Raw genomic sequence first — 22960 nt, forward strand, 5'->3', positions numbered from 1 at the left:
TAATAAAACTAGCTAGAACAAGTTCCGTCCAGACAAAATCACCACAGAAATGAAAAAGGACAATAAACGAATGAAGCAAAATAAGAGATAAAAATTTAGATAGGAAAAACTAGAACTCTGCAGCATAAAAGTTTGCACAAAACATGAAAAATTGATTTTAGTGACTTAGAGTTTCTTCACTTTAGAAACTTGACAGATTTTTTTTCATTATTGAATCCATGCCTCTGTTTTTCCCACTTTTGATCCTGATGAGAACACTTTTTTTTGCATGTCTGAAAACTCAATTTTGCAAAGCAGACATAAGAATGGACATACTGTGGTAGACCAAGGGTTCATCTAGCCCAGTACCCTGTCTTCCGACAGTGGCCAATGCCAGGTGCCCCAGAGGGAATTAACAGAATAGGTAATCATCAAGTGATCCATCCCCTCTCACCCATTCCCAGCTTCTGGCAAACAGAGACTAGGGACACTATCTCTGTCCATCCTGGCTAGTAGCCATTGATGGACCTATCCTCCAAGAACTTATCTAGTTCTTTTTTTTAACCCTGTTATAGTTTTGGCCTTCACAACATCCTCTGGCAAGGAGTTCCACAGGTTGTGCGAAAAAATACTTCCTTTTGTTTGTTTTAAACCTGCTACCTATTAATTTCATTTGGTGACCCCCTAGTTCTTGTGTGATGAGAAGGATTAAATAACACTTCTTTATTTACTTACTCCACACTAGTTTTATACAGTTTTATCTTGAGGAATTAGAGTTTAAGTGATAATCAACTTGAAATAATTATGCTCAGTATTTAAGTAACATATTACTAAAAGAGAGGACAGCTAGAAATGGAACAAGAGACTCCAAACTCCCTTCCCCCCCAAAAAAAAACCAGATAAGGGTTTAAATTAATGATGGAGGAGTGCATCAAGCAGGTCCTGTCTTCCTCTTGCTGGACAATGGGACACAGCAAGCCCAGGGAAGAGGAGGTACTACCTGCATTCCTCCTGCTTGTATCACCCCACTTTTACCTGCAGAGTCTGTTTCCTTCCCAGCAGGTCCAATCAAGTCTTTAACCCACTGAGCCAGGTGGACTGCATTTTAGGAGGTATGGCCTTATTTATATACAGAGGAGACAGGTTTTCTAGATTTTACATTAGTTACTTACAAAGGAGGCAATCTATTAAGGAGCAGCTGAACAAACAGCTTACTATTGTATTTTCGAAGAAACTTTGACTTTTTGCAATTTCCTGTGCTAGGAAATTATACTCATATGAACAACAGAAATAAATACTTTTCAAACAACTGACCTGAGTAAGAAGTTAAACTCCCTTTTCACTCAATTTTAAGGTATATATTTACAGACCTAACTTAAAGGGAAATAAAAAATTACTAGTGCTTAGAGGAAAAAAGGGTGTGGAGGTGAAAGCAGATGTCTTATTAAAAGATAAGGAGAAAAGGACTGTTTCTGCGGTAATACCAGCAATGCTGAGCAAAGTATTTCCTGTACTATGTGTAGAAACTTTTATGGACTTTTTTCTTCTTCTCTACTCAAACACTCGGAGACTTTTCAGGTTGTCGTCAAGCTATATATTTTAAGTATGTGCATGGTTAACAGCAACCAATCATCTGAGGCAAGTCCCATGGTATTTTTGCAGTGATTGGCTAAGCGTATCCCATGTTCAGGAAAATCAGTTGAGCTCAAAAGAAGCTCTATTCAATCACTTCAATAGAGAGACAGGCTGCCTTTCAGTTCATTTCTCTAGTCCAACAGTTATTCTCAGTCCTATTATCCTACTTCCTATAACAACTTTGAGGACTATCTTATATTTATATTTGTCTGAATTAAGTATTTTCAAGTTTATTGGGGGAAAATGCATTTCTTTCACTAAGTCTCCTTGTACCATTAAGACTGAGGCTTATATTCCTGGACAAAAGCCACCTCTGTAGTTCCCTAAGTTGGTGTCCAGCAGTATTATCATTTGATATTTTGCTTTATATAAATATCTCTCAGTTTTACAATAGCAATTTTCCTTGACATTCAAATTTTTCTTTTGCAAAAACTTAGATTTTCTGGGGAAGTCATCCTTGCACTGGCAGTAGGGTCAGTCTGGACTGGTGGGAGGTGGCTTGTGCCTCCCATATTAAGGGGATGTCTTAGTCCCTGGTGCAGAACAGGATAGCTCTGTTCCCCATCCACAATCCTTTTCCTCCCCCAGCACTAGGGACTCTTGCAGGGGAACACAGAGTGGGCTCCAGAAAAAGGCCTTTGTTGTTGTTTTTAATTTAGGGTAGTTTAACGATGTATTCCACTGCATTTTATGATGACAAAAAAGATAATTTTAAAAACAAGTAATTGGAATGATACCTCAAGTAAAAAACTTCGAGTGTATTTGCATAGTTTTTGTTAGAATCCTAAAGTGTTATTAAAATCAACTTTATATATTGTTAAAAAGCATGTGTTATGCATCAGCATTACATCATGTTACACAGAATCTTGTAGACATTATGAACACTTGTGCGATTGCAATTTGAATGAGAACATGCACTGTGGTATAAGAAACCCTCACTGAAATAATTGCCTTTTATTCTGAGGATGACAGCTGAATTGTTAACAAGTTATTAGGCTTATTCATGAACTGAATTCATAGATGCTTGCAATAGAGTTAAATTTATTTTAGCAAGTGCAGAGTTTTACTTTTAAAATAAGTTTAAAGATGATTCTACATGTTCTGAAATGGACAGTAATTAGAAAACTCCTTTGCTGGCAAAAGACTGTTGACAGTTCCAAACTGAATGCCTGTAATTGGTTGACCTGTGTTGCAGCTGGAAACAAAGTAAAGCTAATTTTCTTGGTCGGATGACAACAGTCAGAAAGACTGTATAGTATAATATATTCCACTGTAATAATCTTTGGCTTAAAAATGAAAAACTGAGTATAATGCCTTTGTAGAGGTATTAGACAAACTGAACTAAGAGGAAAAGGAATTCTACTGCAATTGTGCCTTTGTAAATTTTATCTGTCTTGTTATGAACTGTAAACACATGAGAGTATACAACAAGTAACCTCTTCGTATTTTGGAGACACATTTTTAGACATTGTAAAGCTTATTCTATTATTCTCCAAGCATATTTTTGTATTTGAGCATCCCATGTAGCTGGTGATAGAGGGCCTGATCCTGCTGCCATTAACGTCAAGTTTGCACGGAGTTCAAATGGGGCAATATCAGGTCCACAGTGCTCAGTCTTGTAGTCCTTACTCACATGAATCCTCATCTTGATTGACTTAAATGGGAGGACTCACATGAGTAAGGACTACTGGGTTATTGACGTCAGTATGACTGTACATGTGAGTAATGTCACCAGAACCGAGTGTATCGTAAGATTTTACATTGCCTTGTTAACAAATCAAAACTGTACACCATGGAGCAATTGGGAGGGATTCTCACCTCTGCTTGAACCTTTCTGTGGAAGCATAAAAGAGCCTGAAGACCTCTTGATCCAAATGAAGAAAACAGGTTTCCATAACTTAAGAAGCCCCTCAATTTGTCAAAGTCATGTTGGGGGCCTCCCTACTGCCATAGCAGCCGAGAATTGAGAGGACAGAAAGGTGGCTTAAAGTCACCTTGAGCTTCACTCTCCCTCAGCTGTGGAATTTTGTGCTCTTGCAATGCCGACAGACCCTGGTCGTCAGTGGGCGGGATCGAACGGGGACCTCTGGAGCTTAAAGCATGAGCCAAAAGCCAACTGGCTGTTAGCTAAGGCTGTAGAGCAGACTCATTAATTGCTCTAAGTGGTCTCCGTGCCACTAGATGGGACAGAACACCACACCCAGGAGGTGTGTAGGTTACATACTTCCCCTAGCTGAGGAAGCGTGACCCGAGCTTCAGAGGGCTTCCCAGCTGAAATCCTGGATGAGCCCCCACCTACAACACACAGACCCTGACAGACATTGGCCATCAGAGGGCAGGATCGACCCACGGACCTCGGGTGCTTAGTGCATAAGCCTCTACCACATGAGCTAAAAGCCAACTGCCTGTTAGCTGAGGCTGTAGAGCAAATTCATGAATTGCTCTCTATGTGGTCTTGGTGCCACTAGATGGGAAAGAACACTACACCCAGGAGGTGTGTGGGTTACACTGTGTTTAAGAGGCACAGCACAGAACCTAACAAGTAGCATCTTGAATGTCTGTATATAGGGACTGTAACAACATCTAAAATGGATACTATTTTTTTAACTGACAAATTAAAAAAAATCATTTTCTGATGGAGCACCCTTTAAATAGTATATTAAAATATTTTTTAATGTTGTACTGATTCTTTATGTTTCTAAAGGTCTTTTCAGTTAGTTTCTCTCTTGCTAACTCTCTATATGCAGGGGAAAAGTGAAAGTGACTAAATACAAACTACTGTCAAATACGCAAAGTAAACAAATTGGTTTGGGGCAGGAAGTGTTCATTAATTACTTTCAGTGTAAGTAATGTTTGGTGTGAATTGTAAAAACAATATGTTGAATTGCTTTCAGACATAAAAGGTAATTGTCAGGTTGACTGTGTCCCTGAAAAGCATATAGAGAAGCAGAGCTGGAGATGTTGCATCCATACTTGTCATTAATTGTAAAGTTAGAAATAAGTACCTGCACAACTTTTTGGGATTGTACATCAACAATAAGCACTCTGTCCAAAGTAGGCTGAGTTATGTAAATGAACTTGTCTTTGATATTAACAGCAGATGCCCACACACACCTCTGAACAGTATCTCTTTCAGCTTTGGGACAAACTTCATCCTATAATGCAAGAGAAACAAATAAGAGAGAGAAATGAAAATCAAAACAATAAACTCAAGCAATGCAAAAGACTGGTCACAATTACTGTTTGTAACACGTTTCCTCCTGGATCAAATACAAGGGATATTGCATTTCATCTAAGGAATTAAAAAAAAAAAAAGGTTAGAGTATAGACTATTCCAGGAGTTTATCATCTTAGTGTTAAAACCAATGTGGACAAACACCTTTAAGTCAGATTTTTTTTCAAAGTCTCTTAGGTGAAATCCTGAATCCATTGAAGTTAATAGCAAAAATGTCCATTGAATTTGAAGCCTTAGGAAGAATTTGAAAAATATTCTGTTTAGAGATGTACATCAAGGTTTTTTTTTCCTGTTTATTTCTCCAACTTTTACTACTTGAATAAATGAAGACTTGGCACACCACTTCTGAAAGGTTGCCAACCCCTGCGATAGTACATAAAAAACATGCCCTTTAAAGGAACATGAATGCAGAATAAAATTCCCTTGGCACTGGCTGTAAAATTGTGCTAGTTCAAGGAACAAGATATATTTTAAAAAAGCAGCATGAATTTAGATGAGGGAAATTCTTGCATATTTATTAAAATATTGTTTAACATAGCTCTTTGTTGTATAAAGAGTATGCATATAAGGCTGCTAGTATGAGCAAGCAAATATGTAACATGATCAATAATTGTCAGATTTCAAGTGATGGGAGTTTCTATCACCTTCTCTGAAAGACTATCCCACAGACCTCCTGGCCATCACTCCTTCAGAAAGATCCATGCTGATGGCCTCTGACACCTCTTTATGCTCAGGGTTTATCAACAGGGAAATTATTTCTGATGCTCAGCCTAAATGTTCATTTTCTCAGTTTTATGTAATTAATCAAATGTATAACCTTTTGGATCACTCTAAAAATTCTCTTCCCTCCTGCTGGGAGGATTTGAGGACTGGCACTGGACCTAAGGTAAATTGAGTTTGAGACCCCTAGCATAGATCAAGCTATTTGAGAATTTTAAAATATATCTCTATGTGAAAATGAAGTAAAAATCATGAGACCCATGAAACAAATTTCAAGTGCTAATATTTTTTTTTAAATTTGCAATTATGTGAAAGTAAGCTGGAGATATGGAATATTCAGAATCTTTTTCTCTCCTATTCTACGTCACACACACAAAATGTAAAGCAAATGCTGTCTCAAATAATAAATTAAAGAGGTGGTCAAATTAAAGTTTATAAATTAAACTCCCAATGCAAATGCAACCATGGAGTCACTATAGTGGCTTTATGATTTTTTTTTTAAATTCCACAATATGCTAGCTGACCCTTGCTCTCCCCCAAAACATCCTCTACAAAAATATATAGAAAGATTCAAATCAGTGGTATAAAAACACTACAATCTCCAAACTCTTTTATCTAAAATATGATTTTGTTTCCCCACATGAATCCATTTCCCATTTGTTTCCCCACTTATTCATTCCCCCATTTATCTGGCATTCGAGAGGTCCCAGAAATATCGGGGATTAATGGAGCTGAGATTTTGCCTTTTAAAGAAGTAAAAATTATGTGAGGAGGCTGAATTTGGAGTTCTCTTTAAAACTATACTCTCTGCTATTAAGAGTCAATATTAATTTCCCTTGGGGTTGGGTAACAGGATAAAATATTTTTTCCTTAAAGTATAGGTATAAATGCACTTGTTTTTTTTTTTAATTAAAAAGTGAGCAATTTACCTTTTTTTCTAATTTAGCCTTTGTACAAGACAAGCAAACATCTGTTAAAAGGCAATGGAAAAAGTTAATTTATTTAATTCTTTTCACCGCATTTCCCTACTCAGAAAATGACTCTCCTAAATCAAATCAAGGGATGGTAGAAAATAATTCCTTGGATGTACTGTAAAGAATGTTTGAAGATGTTGGGGCAACAATACATTCTAAAGAGAAAACATCTGTTTGTGGACAAATTTTACTTTAATCCAAAGCCACTGAAGTCAATACAATGATTCCATTGTCCAGCTATACCAAAAAGAGGACAGAAGACACTTCATATGGTTTTAATCAGGCTACAACTTTATTATTATATGTCTGGCATGACCCAGCAGCTAAAAGTATACAGTGCAGATAACTCCATGTTCATTCAATATCTACCTGGGGGGCTTTCACCAGCCCCCCCCTTTTTCCATCCAGGTACCCCAGCCAACCCATAGTTTGGACCTTACCAAGCTCTCCCCCCAAACAAATGAGAGTTAAGGTGGGTTATAAGAAAAGAGGGTGACTCCCTGCTGTAGCAATCATAGGAGCCCAGAACTCCCCACCCCCATTCCACACCTAAACACCTCCTTTTAAAGTCCTTTACCAAGCCATTTATCTGGTCACTGTATCCCTTCCCTGTGGAGTACCTGCACCGGACTTCTACATCATGAGTTGCAACATCATAGCCTAAATCACCATAACAAAGCCCCCTGAACCCACGGTGGGGAAGGCAAAAAACAAAACAAAACAAAAACCCACTGCACCTTGGCCAATCTGATGGTGAGGGAAAAATTCCTTCCCTAGGAGGGGGAAACTAGTGTGAGGCCCACAGCAGGTCCTGAGTCCTGACCAATCCTAGTATTTTGCCACCTCCAAGGATGGGGAGGATAGGTGCTGCTCCGTCTGGTCCAGGAAAAAGGGGCTTGTTCTGCCGGGTTGGCCCCTTTCTAACTCCGCAGCCCTTCCAGTCCCTGGGGATGAGTCAGCATCACCACATTGACCCACTCTGCCTTTGGCAGCAGCTTCTGAGCCCCTCTTCCCCCCTCCAACCCCTAAAGTACTATTCCCTCTCCTCCGGCAAGCTGGACAACAGCCTCCCCACCTACTTAAAGGTGCAGTGTGGCCAATTGTATGTCATGGGCTTTCAATCAAGTTGTTTAAACACAGATTTGATAATCTGATGAACTCTTATTACATAATTGTAATTAATAATCTCAAAAAACCCTCTTTCTGCTGGTTAGGGCTTACGTTTTCAATGCAAATAATTTTCCACAAAAAAGTGTTGGACAAGATTCCAGTCTGAAATTCAGGGTGAGCACCCCACACATATCTCACAAAGAGTACAACTGTCTTTGGGCACGTTGAACCAGTCGTGGCTTTTTCAAAGTATACAGTGAAGTATTGCTTCCCTTTCATAATCTAGTCCTTCGTTTGCTAGTGTAATTCAGCTGAGATAGACCAGCAACCTGAAAAAGCTAGAGGAATGTGTATACTGTCCCCAGAAAAACTGGTTGGTATCAGTGTTAGCTATTGTATGGTATCAGGTTGTACAAGATACTGTATATGTTATTATGTGCGCTCATTTTAGAAGGACAGGATCCTGGTTTAAAACGTTAAACCTGTAATTTAACAACAACAATTACAACACAATTTCAGGATAAGAAATAGTGTTAAAGAATCTGGCCCCATTAGAACTTTATGTGCTTAAATGCTGTCATGAACTGGTATAATTGTGTAGAGGACAGACAAGGGTTGAAATATTGGCTCCACTGAAGTTAACGGGAGTTTTGTAATGAACTTCAGTGAGCCCGGGTTTCCACCAGCCTCAGGGGAAGGGAAAGAATCTGGGTTTTTTGCTTGTTTTAAGAGTAACTCAATGATTTTCACTCTGCAGGGCAAAAGATCCCCTGCACAATGGTAGAATGGTAGAACCAAAGCCATCTACGAAATATTTTAAGTTCTTCATTATTGCTCTCAGAATAAGTGAGATCCCCTTTCCTCTGGCACAAATGTAATGAAAGGAATCAATACATTCAGAAACTTCTGAAAGGAGTGTAGGCTTCTATTTTTCTGGGGAAAAAACAGAGCAAGTTTGGGATGCCACTGAACCAAATATGGATGCATGCAACAAAACAAGGCTTCAGTCCAGCAAAGTACTCAAGCACATACTTAACTTTGAAGATGTGAGTAGTCCCATTGATTTAAATGTTAAGCACCTGTGTAAATGCTTTGCTGGATTGAGGCTCAATAGAATGAGTGCCTAGAAAATCTTAATATATACTTGGTGGGAACTTACATTTTCTCTCATCAAAATGTAGACATCTAATTTACTGAACAGAGTGTACACAACTACCAAAGAGCCCTAAATATGAGCTTGAGTGTATGGAGCATTACATCAGAAAGGTGTTTAAGAAAAACTAATTCAAGGAGCTGTGCATATGCTTCACTTTTTTCTTCTTCCACTGAAGGCCTCATATTTAGAAAGCTTTGTAAAAAAAACACTGCATGGTTTCTTGTAGACATATCAAAGAATTAAATAATGGAAATGTTTCATTCATGGTAGGTATATTAAGTGGTGGGGCAAAAATGTATGCACAGCTATAAAAGTAGATATATCTAAAATACTACCCTGTAAAGCTCTCTGGCAAAGGAAGCCGGAAGAAAGAATAACTCAGAATGCATCACATGAACCCTGACCAGTCAATGAGCACAAGCTGAAAGTTGATGAAATCTGACACTGCACCAAAATTGATTTTTTATTTAGAACAAACCCAGAGCTTTTTCCAAAGAGGTATGAGAAAGATAACAACTGACTCCTTTGCAGAGTGGATCTAAAGTTCCTGCTCAATGAGTTGTTTTGAGTAGCACACAGCTGTCTTGATATTAAGAGTGTATATAGGGAATTCTGTTAAATTCACACTTCAATCCTTCTTCTAGGAAGAAAATCTCAATGGACTTCTATTTGTCCTATCACACTCCAGAATCTTTCACTGAAAATCAACCCCTTTTTCTTGGACAGGGAAGTGAAGAGTGGTTTAACAAGTATTTGTAAAAACAGAAACAAAAAACCAAACAACAACAACGAAACAAAACACACACACCAAGGTAACTGTCTGAATACTCTCATGTTTCTTTCTGCAAGAAAAAGTCCCCATTAACCTGCCTATTCAAGGGAGGAAAAAGTCAGTCTTCTGATGTACGTGCAGCACTAGTATTGATGTTAATGGAGGTGACCCACACATTCAAGGGCAAAATCTACTGCTCCTCCCTTTTAAAAAAAAATATATATATATCCATGTACTACCTTATAAATTTTATACATAAATCAAAATACATTCTACAGAGACACCAAGTTTGTTCCTATTTAAAGAAAAGAGTCACTCTCTAACATTTCCTTGGCTTAATTAGAATGTTATTTTGGAAATGGAAAGCTGCAAAAAAGAAATGTGTTTTTTTTTTCATTAAACTTACTTATCCATACCATTAATCATTCTGAAGATCATTAAATTCTTAAACAAAACACAGGATACATTTAAAATATGCCACTCTCATTTTCACTTTAACCCAATAAAATTTTCAGAGATTTCTTAAATAATCAGCTTTTGAATTAACCATCCATAAAGAAAGGTCTTTAGCTTATTTTTGGCTGTGTCAACCTAATTTAACTTAAGCGGCACAAATCAAGGTATGATTAGCTGCTGAAAGTATAATTATTCACAGTAAAAATATATCTTGCTGTTGTGTATTGCATACTATGACTTCTGTAATGACAGCTGAAGAGGCAAACTCCATAGAGACAGTTCTGTTTTTTTTTTTAACTTAATGTACTTTTGGTAATTGAAAAACATTGCATGGGGGATTGCTCATGGATTGTTAGACTGAGGTTTTCATCTAAAGCTCCATCAGTCAAATCCAGTCCAGATGTGCAGTGAGAAAGAGTTATTACCGTTCGAAGGCTTTATAATGGACTATACAAAATGAGTTAATCTAGATATGAGCACACAAGTGTTCCTATCAGAAGTGCCCATCACCCCAGTCAATAATGGAATGAGTGGACATGGAGACTAAACTACTGTTTACAGAGTGCTTTACAAACACACAAAAATTTAACACAGAAGTGGATGAAACTGGGTACAACACCAGTCATTGCAAAGAGATGCAACTGCTTACATCAACTTTAATTGTGGTCTTCTGGTGTTAACTATCTCCACTGACTATGACAATTTACACCAGCAGAGGTCTCTGATCTCCGGAGCTGACAATCTAATTTAGACAAATAAAATAAAATGGAGAACAATACAAACAGTTCAGCACTGAGGCACATTGGTTTGTAGCAATTACCTGTTACAATAGACACGTAGAAGACTTCACTTTCCATGGTCATCATCCTGGCACATTTGACCAGTATTAAATTGACATTTTTATTTTAAAAGAAAAGAATCACTGAAGAAAAAAAAACCCTATAAATAAATTCATAAAATACTTGCCTGAAACCCGAGGAGTTTTTCACTGGGCTTAATATGTCTCTGAAATTCACATTCTACAGGTTGTATCACTTTGATTCCATCTTCATAAAACACATAGAACATGTTCCCAATTCCCAGACCTTAGGAACAAAAACACATTCAAATGAACAAAATTAGAGCCTAAAAAACACACAACCAACTCCTCCTTTTGAATGCAAGCCCTCACCATATCACTGGCATGAGATCAATTTATTAATGTGCATGATGTTAATAAAGCTAATCCTATGGGATCTTTTATTGTTTAGCTAAAACAAAAAAATGACATTATTCAGGATTTCACATTGTTTTTTCCCCCCACGAGTAAGCCAGTGGGCTTCATGAATACAGACTTGGAAATGTATACCATATTGAGAGCTTCATTAAGGAAAATGATCATGTAATTTTTTTTTTTACATTTGGATCAAATGAAAATAAATTCCACATATTTTTCACTTTTCCTTTTCTGAGGGATGAGTTCAAATAATTTCTATAAAACCTTAACAGAACCATCCTGATTTTTAGTTATTCATTATTATATATCACATTTCTTTCAGTACTGTAAATAAGATATTCTTTATAATATTTTATTGGAAAGTCACGGTGGAAGAAGAAGGGGCCTACTTTAATGCTAATTTGAACAAACACAAATGTTTAGCCACTGTGCAATCACAGAAATGTAGGTCTGGACGGGACCGTGAGAAGTCATCTAGTCCAGCACCCTGTGCTGAGACAGGACAAAGTATACCAAGACCATTCCATAGATGTTTGTCTAACTTGCTCTTAAAAATCTCCAGTATCAGAGATTCAACAACATGCCTTGGAAGTTTACTCCAGTGCTTAACTATCCTTATAGTTAGACAGTTTTTCCTAGCATCTAACCTAAATCTCCCCTGATGCAGACTAACAGTATTACTTGTTGTTCTACCTTTAGTGAACATGGAGAATAACTGATCGCTATCCTCTTTAATAACAGTCTTCTAATACGTTTATATGTCCCTCCCCCCGTCTTCTTTTCTCAAGGTTAGTGTGCCCAGTTTTATCTTTCCTCCAAAGTCATGTTTTCTAAACCCCCTTTTTTTTCCCCCTTCATTTTTCTCTGAACTCTGCACTCTCTAATTTCTCTACATCTTTCCTAAAGTGTGGCACTTAGAACTGGACACAGTACTCCAGTTGAGGCTTCACCAGTGCCAAGTTGAACCCCTGTGTCTTACATACAACACTCCTCCCCCACAAATTATATTAGCCTTTTTCACAATTGCATCACACTGTTGGCTCATATTCAATTTGTGATCGACTATGACCCCAGATCCTTTTCGGTAGTACTATTACCTAGCCAGTAATTCCCTGTTCTCTAGTTGTGCATTTGATTTTTCTTTCCTAAGTATAATACTTATCTTCATTGAACTTCATTTTGTTGATTTCAGACCAATATTCTAATTTGTCAAGGTAATTTTGAATTCTATTCCTGTCCTCCAAAATGCGTGCAACCACTCCCAACTTCTTTTCATCCCACAAATTTTGTAAGCAAACTCTCCACTCCTTTATCTAAGTCATTAATGAAAATATTGAATTGTACTGGATGCTGGACACACCCATGTGGATTAGATACTTTATCCCAGTTTGACAGTGAACCATGATAAATACTCTTTAAGTTCAGCCTTTCAATCAGTTGCGCACCCACCTTTTAGTAATTTCATGTAGACCACATTTCCCTAGTTTGTTTATGAAAATGTTATGCGAGCCATGTGAAAAGCCTTACTAAAATCAAGATACCTCATGTCTACTGCTCCCCCCTCTCCACTAGGACAGTAACCCTGTCAAGAAATAGAAAACCAATTACGTGGTCTGGCATGATTTGGACTTGACAAATTCATGTTGGCTATACCTAATAACCCTATGTAACCACCCTCTAGGAGGTTACAAATGATTGCTTAATAATCTGTTCCACTATCTTTTCAGGTATCAAAATTAGGCTGATTGTTCTATAATTCTGTAGGTCCTCTTTGTTCCCCTTTTTAAACATAGATACTATGCCTGCCTTTCTCCAGTTGTCTGGGACCTCACCACATAATTGCTTCAAGGCCCAGATGAATCCATGCTGACGAATAACTACAACTGTGAGAGCCTATATTAACTCTATATAATACTCAACTCCATCAAGGCACAGCAATAAGTAAATATCGGACTTAAAGGAAAGGTAAGGATGGTGGGAGTGCTGCAACAGTGTAGAAAGGGAGAAAAGGCATACTTCCTCCTGGCTTTGCCTTTATTGGATGTCTGCTGTCACCTTCCTGCCAGCCGCAATAATTGCTAAAGGCACAGGGACTGACCTGACAATAACAGAACTGCCATTGGCCTGTGAGTGTTTGGTTACAGTCCCTGATCCACAAATAGGAGTCCTGGGGGCATACAAGAGTCTGGGACATGTTTACTCTGTTCTCATCAGTCCACACACTGGTACATCATTTTTTTATTATTAATAACTATTGTTACAGAAGCAATAAAAATGTGATAGGTACTCTCTAATCACAGAAGATGACAGAGGATCAGGCTTGAAAAGTTTACACTCAGCTTATACTCAGCAGACAAAAAAGGGCCAATAACGTACTCAGTTCTATATAAGACAAGAAATGAGCGAACCCTTTGCTAAAGTTGCAAAATAAGCTTGGAGGGTGATACATGTTGGATTCTCAGTCCCCACCAACTGAATCAAGAACCCTAGTATGTGACTCTCAGTGTTGTCTTGGAAAACTCACTTGAACTCTCTGGGCCAGATTCCCACCTGGTGTACCTTGGCTTAGCTCCACTGAGGTCACTGGATTGGCAGGTTTATATCGGGACCCGTAAAATAGGGATGTTGAAAGAACCTAGTTAATATTTGTAAAGCACTTTGGCAGCCTAAAGAATATGTGCTAAGTTTTATTTGTAATTAGGCCATTTCCAAGTCAAATGTTATATTTTGAACTTTGATTTCTATGGAACAGAAAATTCAGTCACAAAAAGTGTATTTGTGTACCACACATCAACATCTACCATGGCAAAAGAGCACTGTAGCACAGAGCAAAATCTGTGGGAAACTCAGCTACCATGAATCTTTCATTGGAAGTAATTGAAAAAAAAAAAAAACCCCTTACATTTATGGAAATATCTGAAAGTTTCCCTATAACTTTAATTGAATATACGGCTAGTCAGAGTTAAAAATAAAGGGTCTTATTAACACTTCGGTTTCAACATTTTTGCTTGTGCCTAGATATTGCTATGGTAAGTCATATTAAAGCACAGACTCAGATCCTGCAAAATACCTATCATTGGAAGTAAACCTTAGAAGGCAACAGTGTTCTAAACTGCACAAACACCTGATACTGCTTATGCCATAAAATGTATCCCTTAGAGAAGTTTCCAAAAGGTCATGAAATTTTCCCCCAGAGTCACAACATTATATCAAGAAGAAACTGCTTTGTCTTATGGACTAATTAACCAATCAGAATTCTCTATTATTCTGCGAGCTGCACAAGATGACACTCTTGACAAATGATTCACAGCATGCAGTCAAAATTCTAACTACAGATAGACTGAATGGATGAAAGATTTATAACAACAACAGGACAAGCTAAGGGCAAAGCAACAGCCTGGATTTTCAATTCTGACTCTGAGTTTCCTTGTTCCTATACCCTTAACATTACACAGATGTAGGTTAAATACAAACAATAAAAAAGTTGTTGTAAATAATCAATTTGCCCCAAAATAAGCATGTTTATATAAAGGCATTAACATGCCATGATATTTTACAAAAAAAACCCTGCAAATGAAAAGATAATTACTAGAACTACTGACTGCTAACGAGAAATGTAATAGGCACAAAAGAAAAAATATCATAGTATAGAAAAAATAATGTGTTAGTACCTTCCTCTCGCCACAATATGTTTGCAACTGCAGCATGTAAGAGAGAAAGAACAGAAGAGACAAATGAACAAGAAAAAAAAACCATGAAATGGTATATCAGTCCCTGAAATAATTATGATGCTACATTTTCTGGTTCATAAACTAAAGAACTTGTATTTACAAAATACAGTGAATTTACCAAAAGTTTCATATCAAACTATTGTACTTCAAAATGGGAAAAGCAATGACTTATCCATGCTTGTTGTTGATGTTTTTTGCAATTAACATTTCTAGCCTTTTATTAATAATGAGTATGTTCAATATTCCATTACTAACATATCTCAAGTTTATGTTCATAGAAATATAGATAAGACTATAGCTGAAGATAATTTTCATCTACTGTTTTAGTGCAAGTAATGAATTTTGAAGAATTATTCATTTTAGAAAAAAGTGATGAGAGACGTACACACTTAAGAACATATTTATAAGAGGCACTTAAAAATCATTGTTACTTCTATCCTGCTGTAACATGAGTCCTGATCCTTCAAAGTTAATGGTATGTTTGCCATTGACCTCAAAAAGAGCAGAAAGGGACAATAACTTTGTGGGGCAAACACACATGAATTGTGAGTTGTTACATTTACATGACATCATGAGCCATATCTGAAATTCTTGCCTGAAGTGTTTGGATTTTTGACATGTGGGATGGAGAAAAATGAATTATACAAATTCTGCTACTCCTTCCATCTATATATATTATATATAGCACCTAAATATAACTACCCGCTAAATATTTCTAAATATTTAAAGCACAGCCTGAAGTGGAAGAAACTAATCAAACAAACACACGAATGCCTTGAAAAATAACTGTCCTCACAGATACATACATATTTCAAGGAAAAGGAACAAAGAGAGAGAAAAAAAGTTTTTGTAAGCCCCTGGAGAACACCATTAGACTTTTTTCTAAGTTAATGATTCAGAGGCTTTGGAAAACATGGCAGTTGGGTTTTTCTTATTATCTTATTGCCTCCTCATTGTATTTCACACACTGTCTCTCTTAGTAGTATTGACTTGCTATATGACCTTAGCCATACTACTTAAAGTCACTGTCTTTCAATTTCCCTATCTGCACTAGAGGAGGAGAACGTTTATGAACATTCAGCACTTTCAGATCTATGGATGAAGTTTTCTATATAAGTGTAAATTATTAGTAGCAATAGTGAAATGTAGCATTATTGAATTTTGGAATCAAAGCTTCACTCTTCTACATGACAGCATACGTTATTAACATATTACTATATTAATGTTTATTAGCTTTATAACTGTTTAATTTTTGTGCCTTTGTTAATTGCCCCTTGGGCGTATAGTAACTTCGAACTCCCAACACTGTATTGTCTTCATTGTGACCCATTAATGTATTATACACTACAAACGGCTAATACTGATTGTGGTCCTGATTCTGCCACCCTTTATTCACATTATGACATTTCTACATAAGGGGGCACATCCTCCCTCAGTTGGTGTAAATTGTAACAGACCCATTGAAATCAAAATTGAGACACTGCAAATTAAAATCTGTTTGTATATTCTCTCAATTTATTTTTTATACTTGCTCTTTTGAAGTCAAGTTGGCTTCCTATTTCAAAAAGAGATTAACTTCAGTGGAGTTATGACAGTTTACACCAGCTCAGGGTCAGTCTCACTGAAAGCAGCAGGATACCTGGGGACAATCTGCAGAGTAAATTACTACTCAGCAACAGTGAGGAGGGCAGAACTGGGCTCTATGTTAACAGTACAAAATATGCTGGGCTTGCAGTGTGATATTACATTGGCAATCACAAACACAGTACTTAATATGCCTCTGTTAGTGTAAGGTACAATATTTTTTACTTGGCTACTCATGTGTAAGCAATTTCGCTGTTTTGCTAAATGATATTTCTTTTGTCCTTGTGTAAAAGAGTTTAACAGTTTGAGGCAGATCTAGTCCTCTTGCTGTAAGCTGCATTCATGTAGGGATGGAAGATTAGCTTGGTGTCTTATTGACTGATTCTCTTTGTGAAGTAAGAAACCAACTTGACATAAAGAGGGCAAATATATTGTGGCAGAGCTCCGACCTTGTTCCCGTGGGTCCCGCGCTTCCAGGGGGTTTATGCTAGCTTCAGAGGCTCACTGCAACCCTCCACATAGCCCTTCTCTCCCAAGGGCCAGGGATACAGTCTACGGAGTCCTTTTCATCATAAGCCAGCAATGGAGGTTGGTGAGAGAATTCCCAAAGTCTCTGTTGCTCCTACGGACTTATGCCAAAACAGTTTAGCCTCCTGTCCTGACAGGGGCCTGTTTTCCCCTCCCAGGAGGTGTTTCTGTAGTGGAGGGTTGGGGGGAACCCAGGCCCGCCCTCTACTCCGGGTTCCGGCCCAGGGACCCTAATGGTAGCAGCTGTTGGCAGCCAACCTTTTACTGCCAGAGTTGCTACATTTTCCTGGGCCACTTCCCCACAGCTCTAATGCTTCACCCTTCTTCACCCTTACCTTAGGTCTCCCTTACCAACGACTTGGGGGTGTCTTCATTAACCAGCCCTTCAGCTGCACTTCCTCTCCTCTGGTTCCTCTCTGCCCAACTGGAGTGAGCCCTTTTATATTATCAGAGGGGCCTTAATTAGAGTCAGGTGGTCACATTACCTTAATGGACTCACCTGACTCTTTGCAGGTTAATTGGAATTAGGTGTTCTCATTAGCCTGGAGCAGCCCCTGCTCTGGTCAGTCAGGGAACAGAAAACTGTTAATCCAGTGGCCAGTATATCTGCCTTCTGCTTAGGCTGGGGGGCCGGTGGGCCAGTCTCTATTCCACCTTAGTCCTGAGGCCTGCCGGGGATATCAGTTGGCAGCTCCTTCACGGGGCCGTGAGCACGAGCATGTACTTGGCATGGTTCACCCCAATCCCGGACAACTGCCCCTTTTGCGGCGTGAGGGAAACCCTGGCGCACGTCTATCTGGAGTGCGCCAGGTTGCAGCCCCTATTCCGGCTCCTCACGAATATTTTGTTAAGTTTTTGGTTGCACTTTTCTCCTCACCTTCTTATCTATGCACTCCCTGTCCGTGGCTCCACTAAGTCACGGGACCTCCTGGTCAACCTCCTCCTGGCCCTGGCTAAAGTGGCTTAGGCTGGGGGGGAGGAGGGCCTGGATCCCAATAAGGCTTAGGCTGGTGGGGGGGAACCTTTAGCAGTGGGCTAGCCCGCCCATATAGATATATATTAAAAAAATTGAGATGGTATAAAATATAGATTTTAAATTGTGTTACTCCAGACAATGGAGAGAAAAACGTTGAATTTGGATTTTTTTTTCTACTTAAAGAAAATTTTCAATGAGATAATCATAGTCCTGCTGCTACAGAGCCAAGCATTCCCTCTTCTGCACAGGAAGGTGAGAGCTGGTGGTACCCATAAAGAGAAGGAAGTACAGCCAATAAAGCATTACCCTTCCCTTCAACTTCTTTGAAGCCCCTCTTTGCAAACAACCTGCAGTGGAGCCTCTTCACGTGCAGGGGACACCAGCCTGAAGGGGGAGGGGGTGCAAAACAAGAAAAAACACTCTATATGTCATACACCCCCAGCAACTCAATCTTTCCAAGAAAAACAAACAAACATGGTAGTTAACACCCCAGCATTTAACTACCCTTTGTACATCTGCAGGGGGGTAGGACATAAACAGGGATTCAGAGAGCAGCATGGACGAGCAGGGTGTCCTTGCAGATGCACTAGGATAGTGTGGCTGGAGACTATTATGCACGGACATTCAGTATCTGCAGCATTTGTGGACTCAATTTGCCTATGTAATGCTATGCAGGGTCTCTCTGCAAGACTCAAAAGCTGTCTCCTTAGAGTAGTGGTTCTTAAACTTTACTTCAGCCTGCACCCGTTTGGTTCTCAAAATATGTTCCTGCACACCTGATCAAAATCAAAATATGTTCTCGCACCCCTTATCAAAAATTGTTGAAGTAGGTCAGTTCTTTAAACCTATTTGTATATTACAGTAATCGTTAAAAATGTATAACGTTAATAAATACATAGGTTTGATGAAACAAAGTACTTGTACTTATGTGCCTGCGCTTAATTTGTGTTTTTGATGATTTACCTTCTAAAAAAATCTGGCATGTCTCGCACCCCCAGGGGGTGCGTGCGGTCCAGGTTAAGAACCACTGCCCTAGAGCAAATTGGAAGGATTTTTTTTTTTAAATTAGTGTTCCTCTCCAAAGATTTTCTTAAGGAAGGGCAGCATGTGACCCAAATGTATTCAAGGCCTCCTGCACAGAGCTGTAACTCCTGCATTTGAACAATAAATTCTAGGAAAGGTGGATGTGGGGGAGCGAGACAAAAGAAAATTAAAACCATTCTCCCAATTATTTCAACTACATGTAAGGACATGGCATTAACAAATGCATGACATCTAAGACATTCAATACAGAATACAAATAATCTGGTTAATGCAAAATGACATATATGATATCTAGATTTGTTACACAAGACAAAAAATGAATGAAAAAAAACCCCTCAGCTTTAGAAAAACTGACTTACTAGCTTGAAAATACCACAAGATACCTGGTAAATTGTAGTGGGAAGAAGATTTAGCATTGCTTTTTGAAACTGCAGCTTGGATGTGAAATACAGATTTTATAGATTTTAAGAGTGGACCATTATCACCATCTAATCTAACCTCCTGGAGAGCACAAGCCAAAGACGCTGCCCCAATATTTTATGCATTAAGTCCACAACTTCTATTTGAACTATAACATATTTTTAAGGAAGATATCCAGTCCTGATTTAAAGATTTCAATAATGGAGGATCCATCACATCTGCACTACAGATGGGAGGCACTACAAGGAACATGCCCTTCAGATTCTATTTTAAATAAAAACTAATCACTCAGCCATACCCCAATACTCAACTCTTGCATTTTTCTTAGGCTCAAGATGGAAAAAATGCACAATTATTATAAGTAATCTCATAGATGACAATTCTTCCCATGTATTAAAATGGAGAGTTGCTATGTTCCAGTCATGTCTTTTTTGTGTCAAGAAATGCGGTATGTAATGCATTACAACTACTGATTAAACAGTTACGTATATACAATATACAATTATTAAATAGTAATACTGGTCAAGATCCAAATCTTTTCCCCTTGAACAAGAAGTGTTCTTAACATAATCAGAAACCTCCACAAATAGGCCAGAGAAGCTCTGAATGGCTAGGAAAACACACATACTCAGTATTTACAAAAGATGACTTTCAGTAAAGAAAACAGGTTTCAGAGGAACAGCCGTGTTAGTCTGTATTCGCAAAAAGAAAAGGAGTACTTGTGGCACCTTAGAGACTAACCAATTTATTTGAGCATGAGCTTTCGTGAGCTACAGCTCACTTCACTTCATCAGATGTATGAAGTGAGCTGTAGCTCACGAAAGCTCATGCTCAAATAAATTGGTTAGTCTCTAAGGTGCCACAAGTACTCCTTTTCTTTTTAGTAAAGAAAACCCCTCTCTGCCAGTATGGGACCTCTCTGCCACATCACATGGTATTACAGTGTCCTAATTTTCTTCTTTATATTGAAATGGTGGAGAATGGATACAAATGATGGGATCTTTCTTGTTTATTTTTCACGACTTGAAATTCAACAATTTTGCAGCTGAATTAACAATTTCCTTTTGCCAACATAACTGGATCATCATATTGCCAGCAATCAATAAGCAGTATACTATGTTTCAGGAGAAAACAAAGGGTGAGGCCACTGAGAATCAGAAAAGTCACTTCTTTTGTACAAAAAAATGCTCTTTCATGTTTTCCATAGAACAGTTTTACTTCTTGACTCACATGCTTCAATGGCCATCATATAAAAAATGGCTGATGACCTTTAAGATCTATTAGCTTTTATCTTCACTGAAGTATTGTCATTTTTTTACTGGACATATATTATGCAGCTTGTGGATAAATAAGCTTTCCTTCCCTCTCCATTGATATTTCAAATCACAGGGCTAAACAAAACATTTTCAATACCATTTTGTTGCTTTGGTGCTAATGTAGACTAAGTGGAAATCAATTGAAAGCTTAAGTTTAGAAATGTTTCCAGAATCACTATGCTGGCTGAACATTTTAATTCAAAACAGCCTCATAAGAGACGGGGAAAAAAACCCTAACAAAAAAGACACCAAATTCTCTTCTGGGTTTGCATACTGAACTAGTAAGAAATACATTGTTTCAACATTGTCATTTATGATATTAAATTAACAGGTTTCAAACTGAACATCCATTTGTGGAAACCTGGCAAATGGAGAAAAACAATGATCTCTCATGACACCTTATGAAATATAACTCAAACTCAAATTTCTCTATCTCTAACTCCTCAAAATGCCTTTCCATAGTTTGCATTTAATAAGAATATATTAACTGACAAATTGATGGTGAATCAACAGTTTCATTTTTCAGGGGGTTGTGCATAATTTTTATTATGTCAATACATGTCATCTGTTTCTTTATCCCCCTCCTTAGAGACTATCCGCAGAAGTTCCTTTGTCTAGTATTATTAATTCCAATAGATGGATCAATAGATACATGCACAGTGGCACCACAACTCAAGTAACCTTCTTTCACATTAACCCAACAACCTAGGGTGACTGCTCTATAGGGGTCAGGATATCGACTGAGAATTCCTTCTACTGGCTCTGCAGCTGCTCAAGGGTAGGAAGGGGATTCTGTAGAGTTGGCTTCTAAAGACAGTAATTCCAAACGTTTTCATTAATTGTGATCATGAGTTTATATCACATGAATTTCAATTTAAAGGTTGGATTCAAAACCATCAGGTTTCATTTGGTTTCCTGATTATCATTTAAACCCACACAGTTTGCAATATTTCTAAATGAACCCAATTTGAGTTTTAGCTTAGTCGTGAAACCAAGAAACAAGATGAGAATTTTTGCATGTGTTTGGTTTTTTTACGTTATCTTTAGATCGTGTAACCAAGTATAACACTTAAATCTCTCTGGTCACTCGATTAGAGACCTAAAAGTGACAATTCTTCAACAAAAAAACTTCAAAAACAGACTCCAACGAGAGACTGCTGAATTGAAATTAATTTGCAAACTGGATACAATTAACTTGGGACAATTAAATTGGGAGTGGATGGGTTATTACACAAAGTAAAACTATTTCCCCATGTTTATTACCTCCCTCCCCGTTCCTCAGATCATAGAATCATAGAATATCAGGGTTGGAAGGGACCCCAGAAGGTCATCTAGTCCAACCCCCTGCTCGAAGCAGGACCAATTCCCAGTTAAATCATCGCAGCCAGGGCTTTGTCAAGCCTGACCTTAAAAACCTCTAAGGAAGGAGATTCTACCACCTCCCTAGGTAACGCATTCCAGTGTTTCACCACCCTCTTAGTGAAAAAGTTTTTCCTAATATCCAATCTAAACCTCCCCCACTGCAACTTGAGACCATTACTCCTCGTTCTGTCATCTGCTACCATTGAGAACAGTCTAGAGCCATCCTCTTTGGAACCCCCTTTCAGGTAGTTGAAAGCAGCTATCAAATCCCCCCTCATTCTTCTCTTCTGCAGGCTAAACAATCCCAGCTCCCTCAGCCTCTCCTCATAACTCATGTGTTCCAGACCCGTAATCATTTTTGTTGCCCTTCGCTGGACTCTCTCCAATTTATCCACATCCTTCTTGAAGTGTGGGGCCCAAAACTGGACACAGTACTCCAGATGAGGCCTCACCAATGTCGAATAGAGGGGAATGATCACGTCCCTCGATCTGCTCGCTATGCCCCTACTTATACATCCCAAAATATCATTGGCCTTCTTGGCAACAAGGGCACACTGCTGACTCATATCCAGCTTCTCGTCCACTGTCACCCCTAGGTCCTTTTCCGCAGAACTGCTGCCTAGCCATTCAGTCCCTAGTCTGTAGCTGTGCATTGGGTTCTTCCGTCCTAAGTGCAGGACCCTGCACTTATCCTTATTGAACCTCATCAGATTTCTTTTGGCCCAATCCTCCAATTTGTCTAGGTC

At 38.4% G+C, this 22960-nt stretch overlaps 1 protein-coding gene across 4 annotated transcripts in view; it reads right to left on the reverse strand.

Moving 5' to 3' along the window:
* Nucleotides 1–22960, reverse strand: part of FSTL5 (follistatin like 5) — a 576686-nt gene that overhangs the window by 41925 nt on the left and 511801 nt on the right. For 3 of the 4 annotated variants that reach the window (XM_048847574.2, XM_048847576.2, XM_048847578.2), the window contains exons 11-13: nt 14925–14951; nt 11004–11122; nt 4620–4769 (exon numbers count right to left, since the gene is read on the reverse strand). In XM_048847574.2, the coding sequence (XP_048703531.2) occupies nt 4620–4769; nt 11004–11122; nt 14925–14951 (296 nt within the window). The remainder of the gene's footprint in view (nt 1–4619; nt 4770–11003; nt 11123–14924; nt 14952–22960) is intronic. The other variant, XM_048847577.2, reaches the window with a different exon arrangement.

The sequence above is a fragment of the Caretta caretta genome, chromosome 4 (genome assembly GCF_965140235.1).
Source record: "Caretta caretta isolate rCarCar2 chromosome 4, rCarCar1.hap1, whole genome shotgun sequence".
NCBI classification, from domain to species: domain Eukaryota; kingdom Metazoa; phylum Chordata; order Testudines; family Cheloniidae; genus Caretta; species Caretta caretta.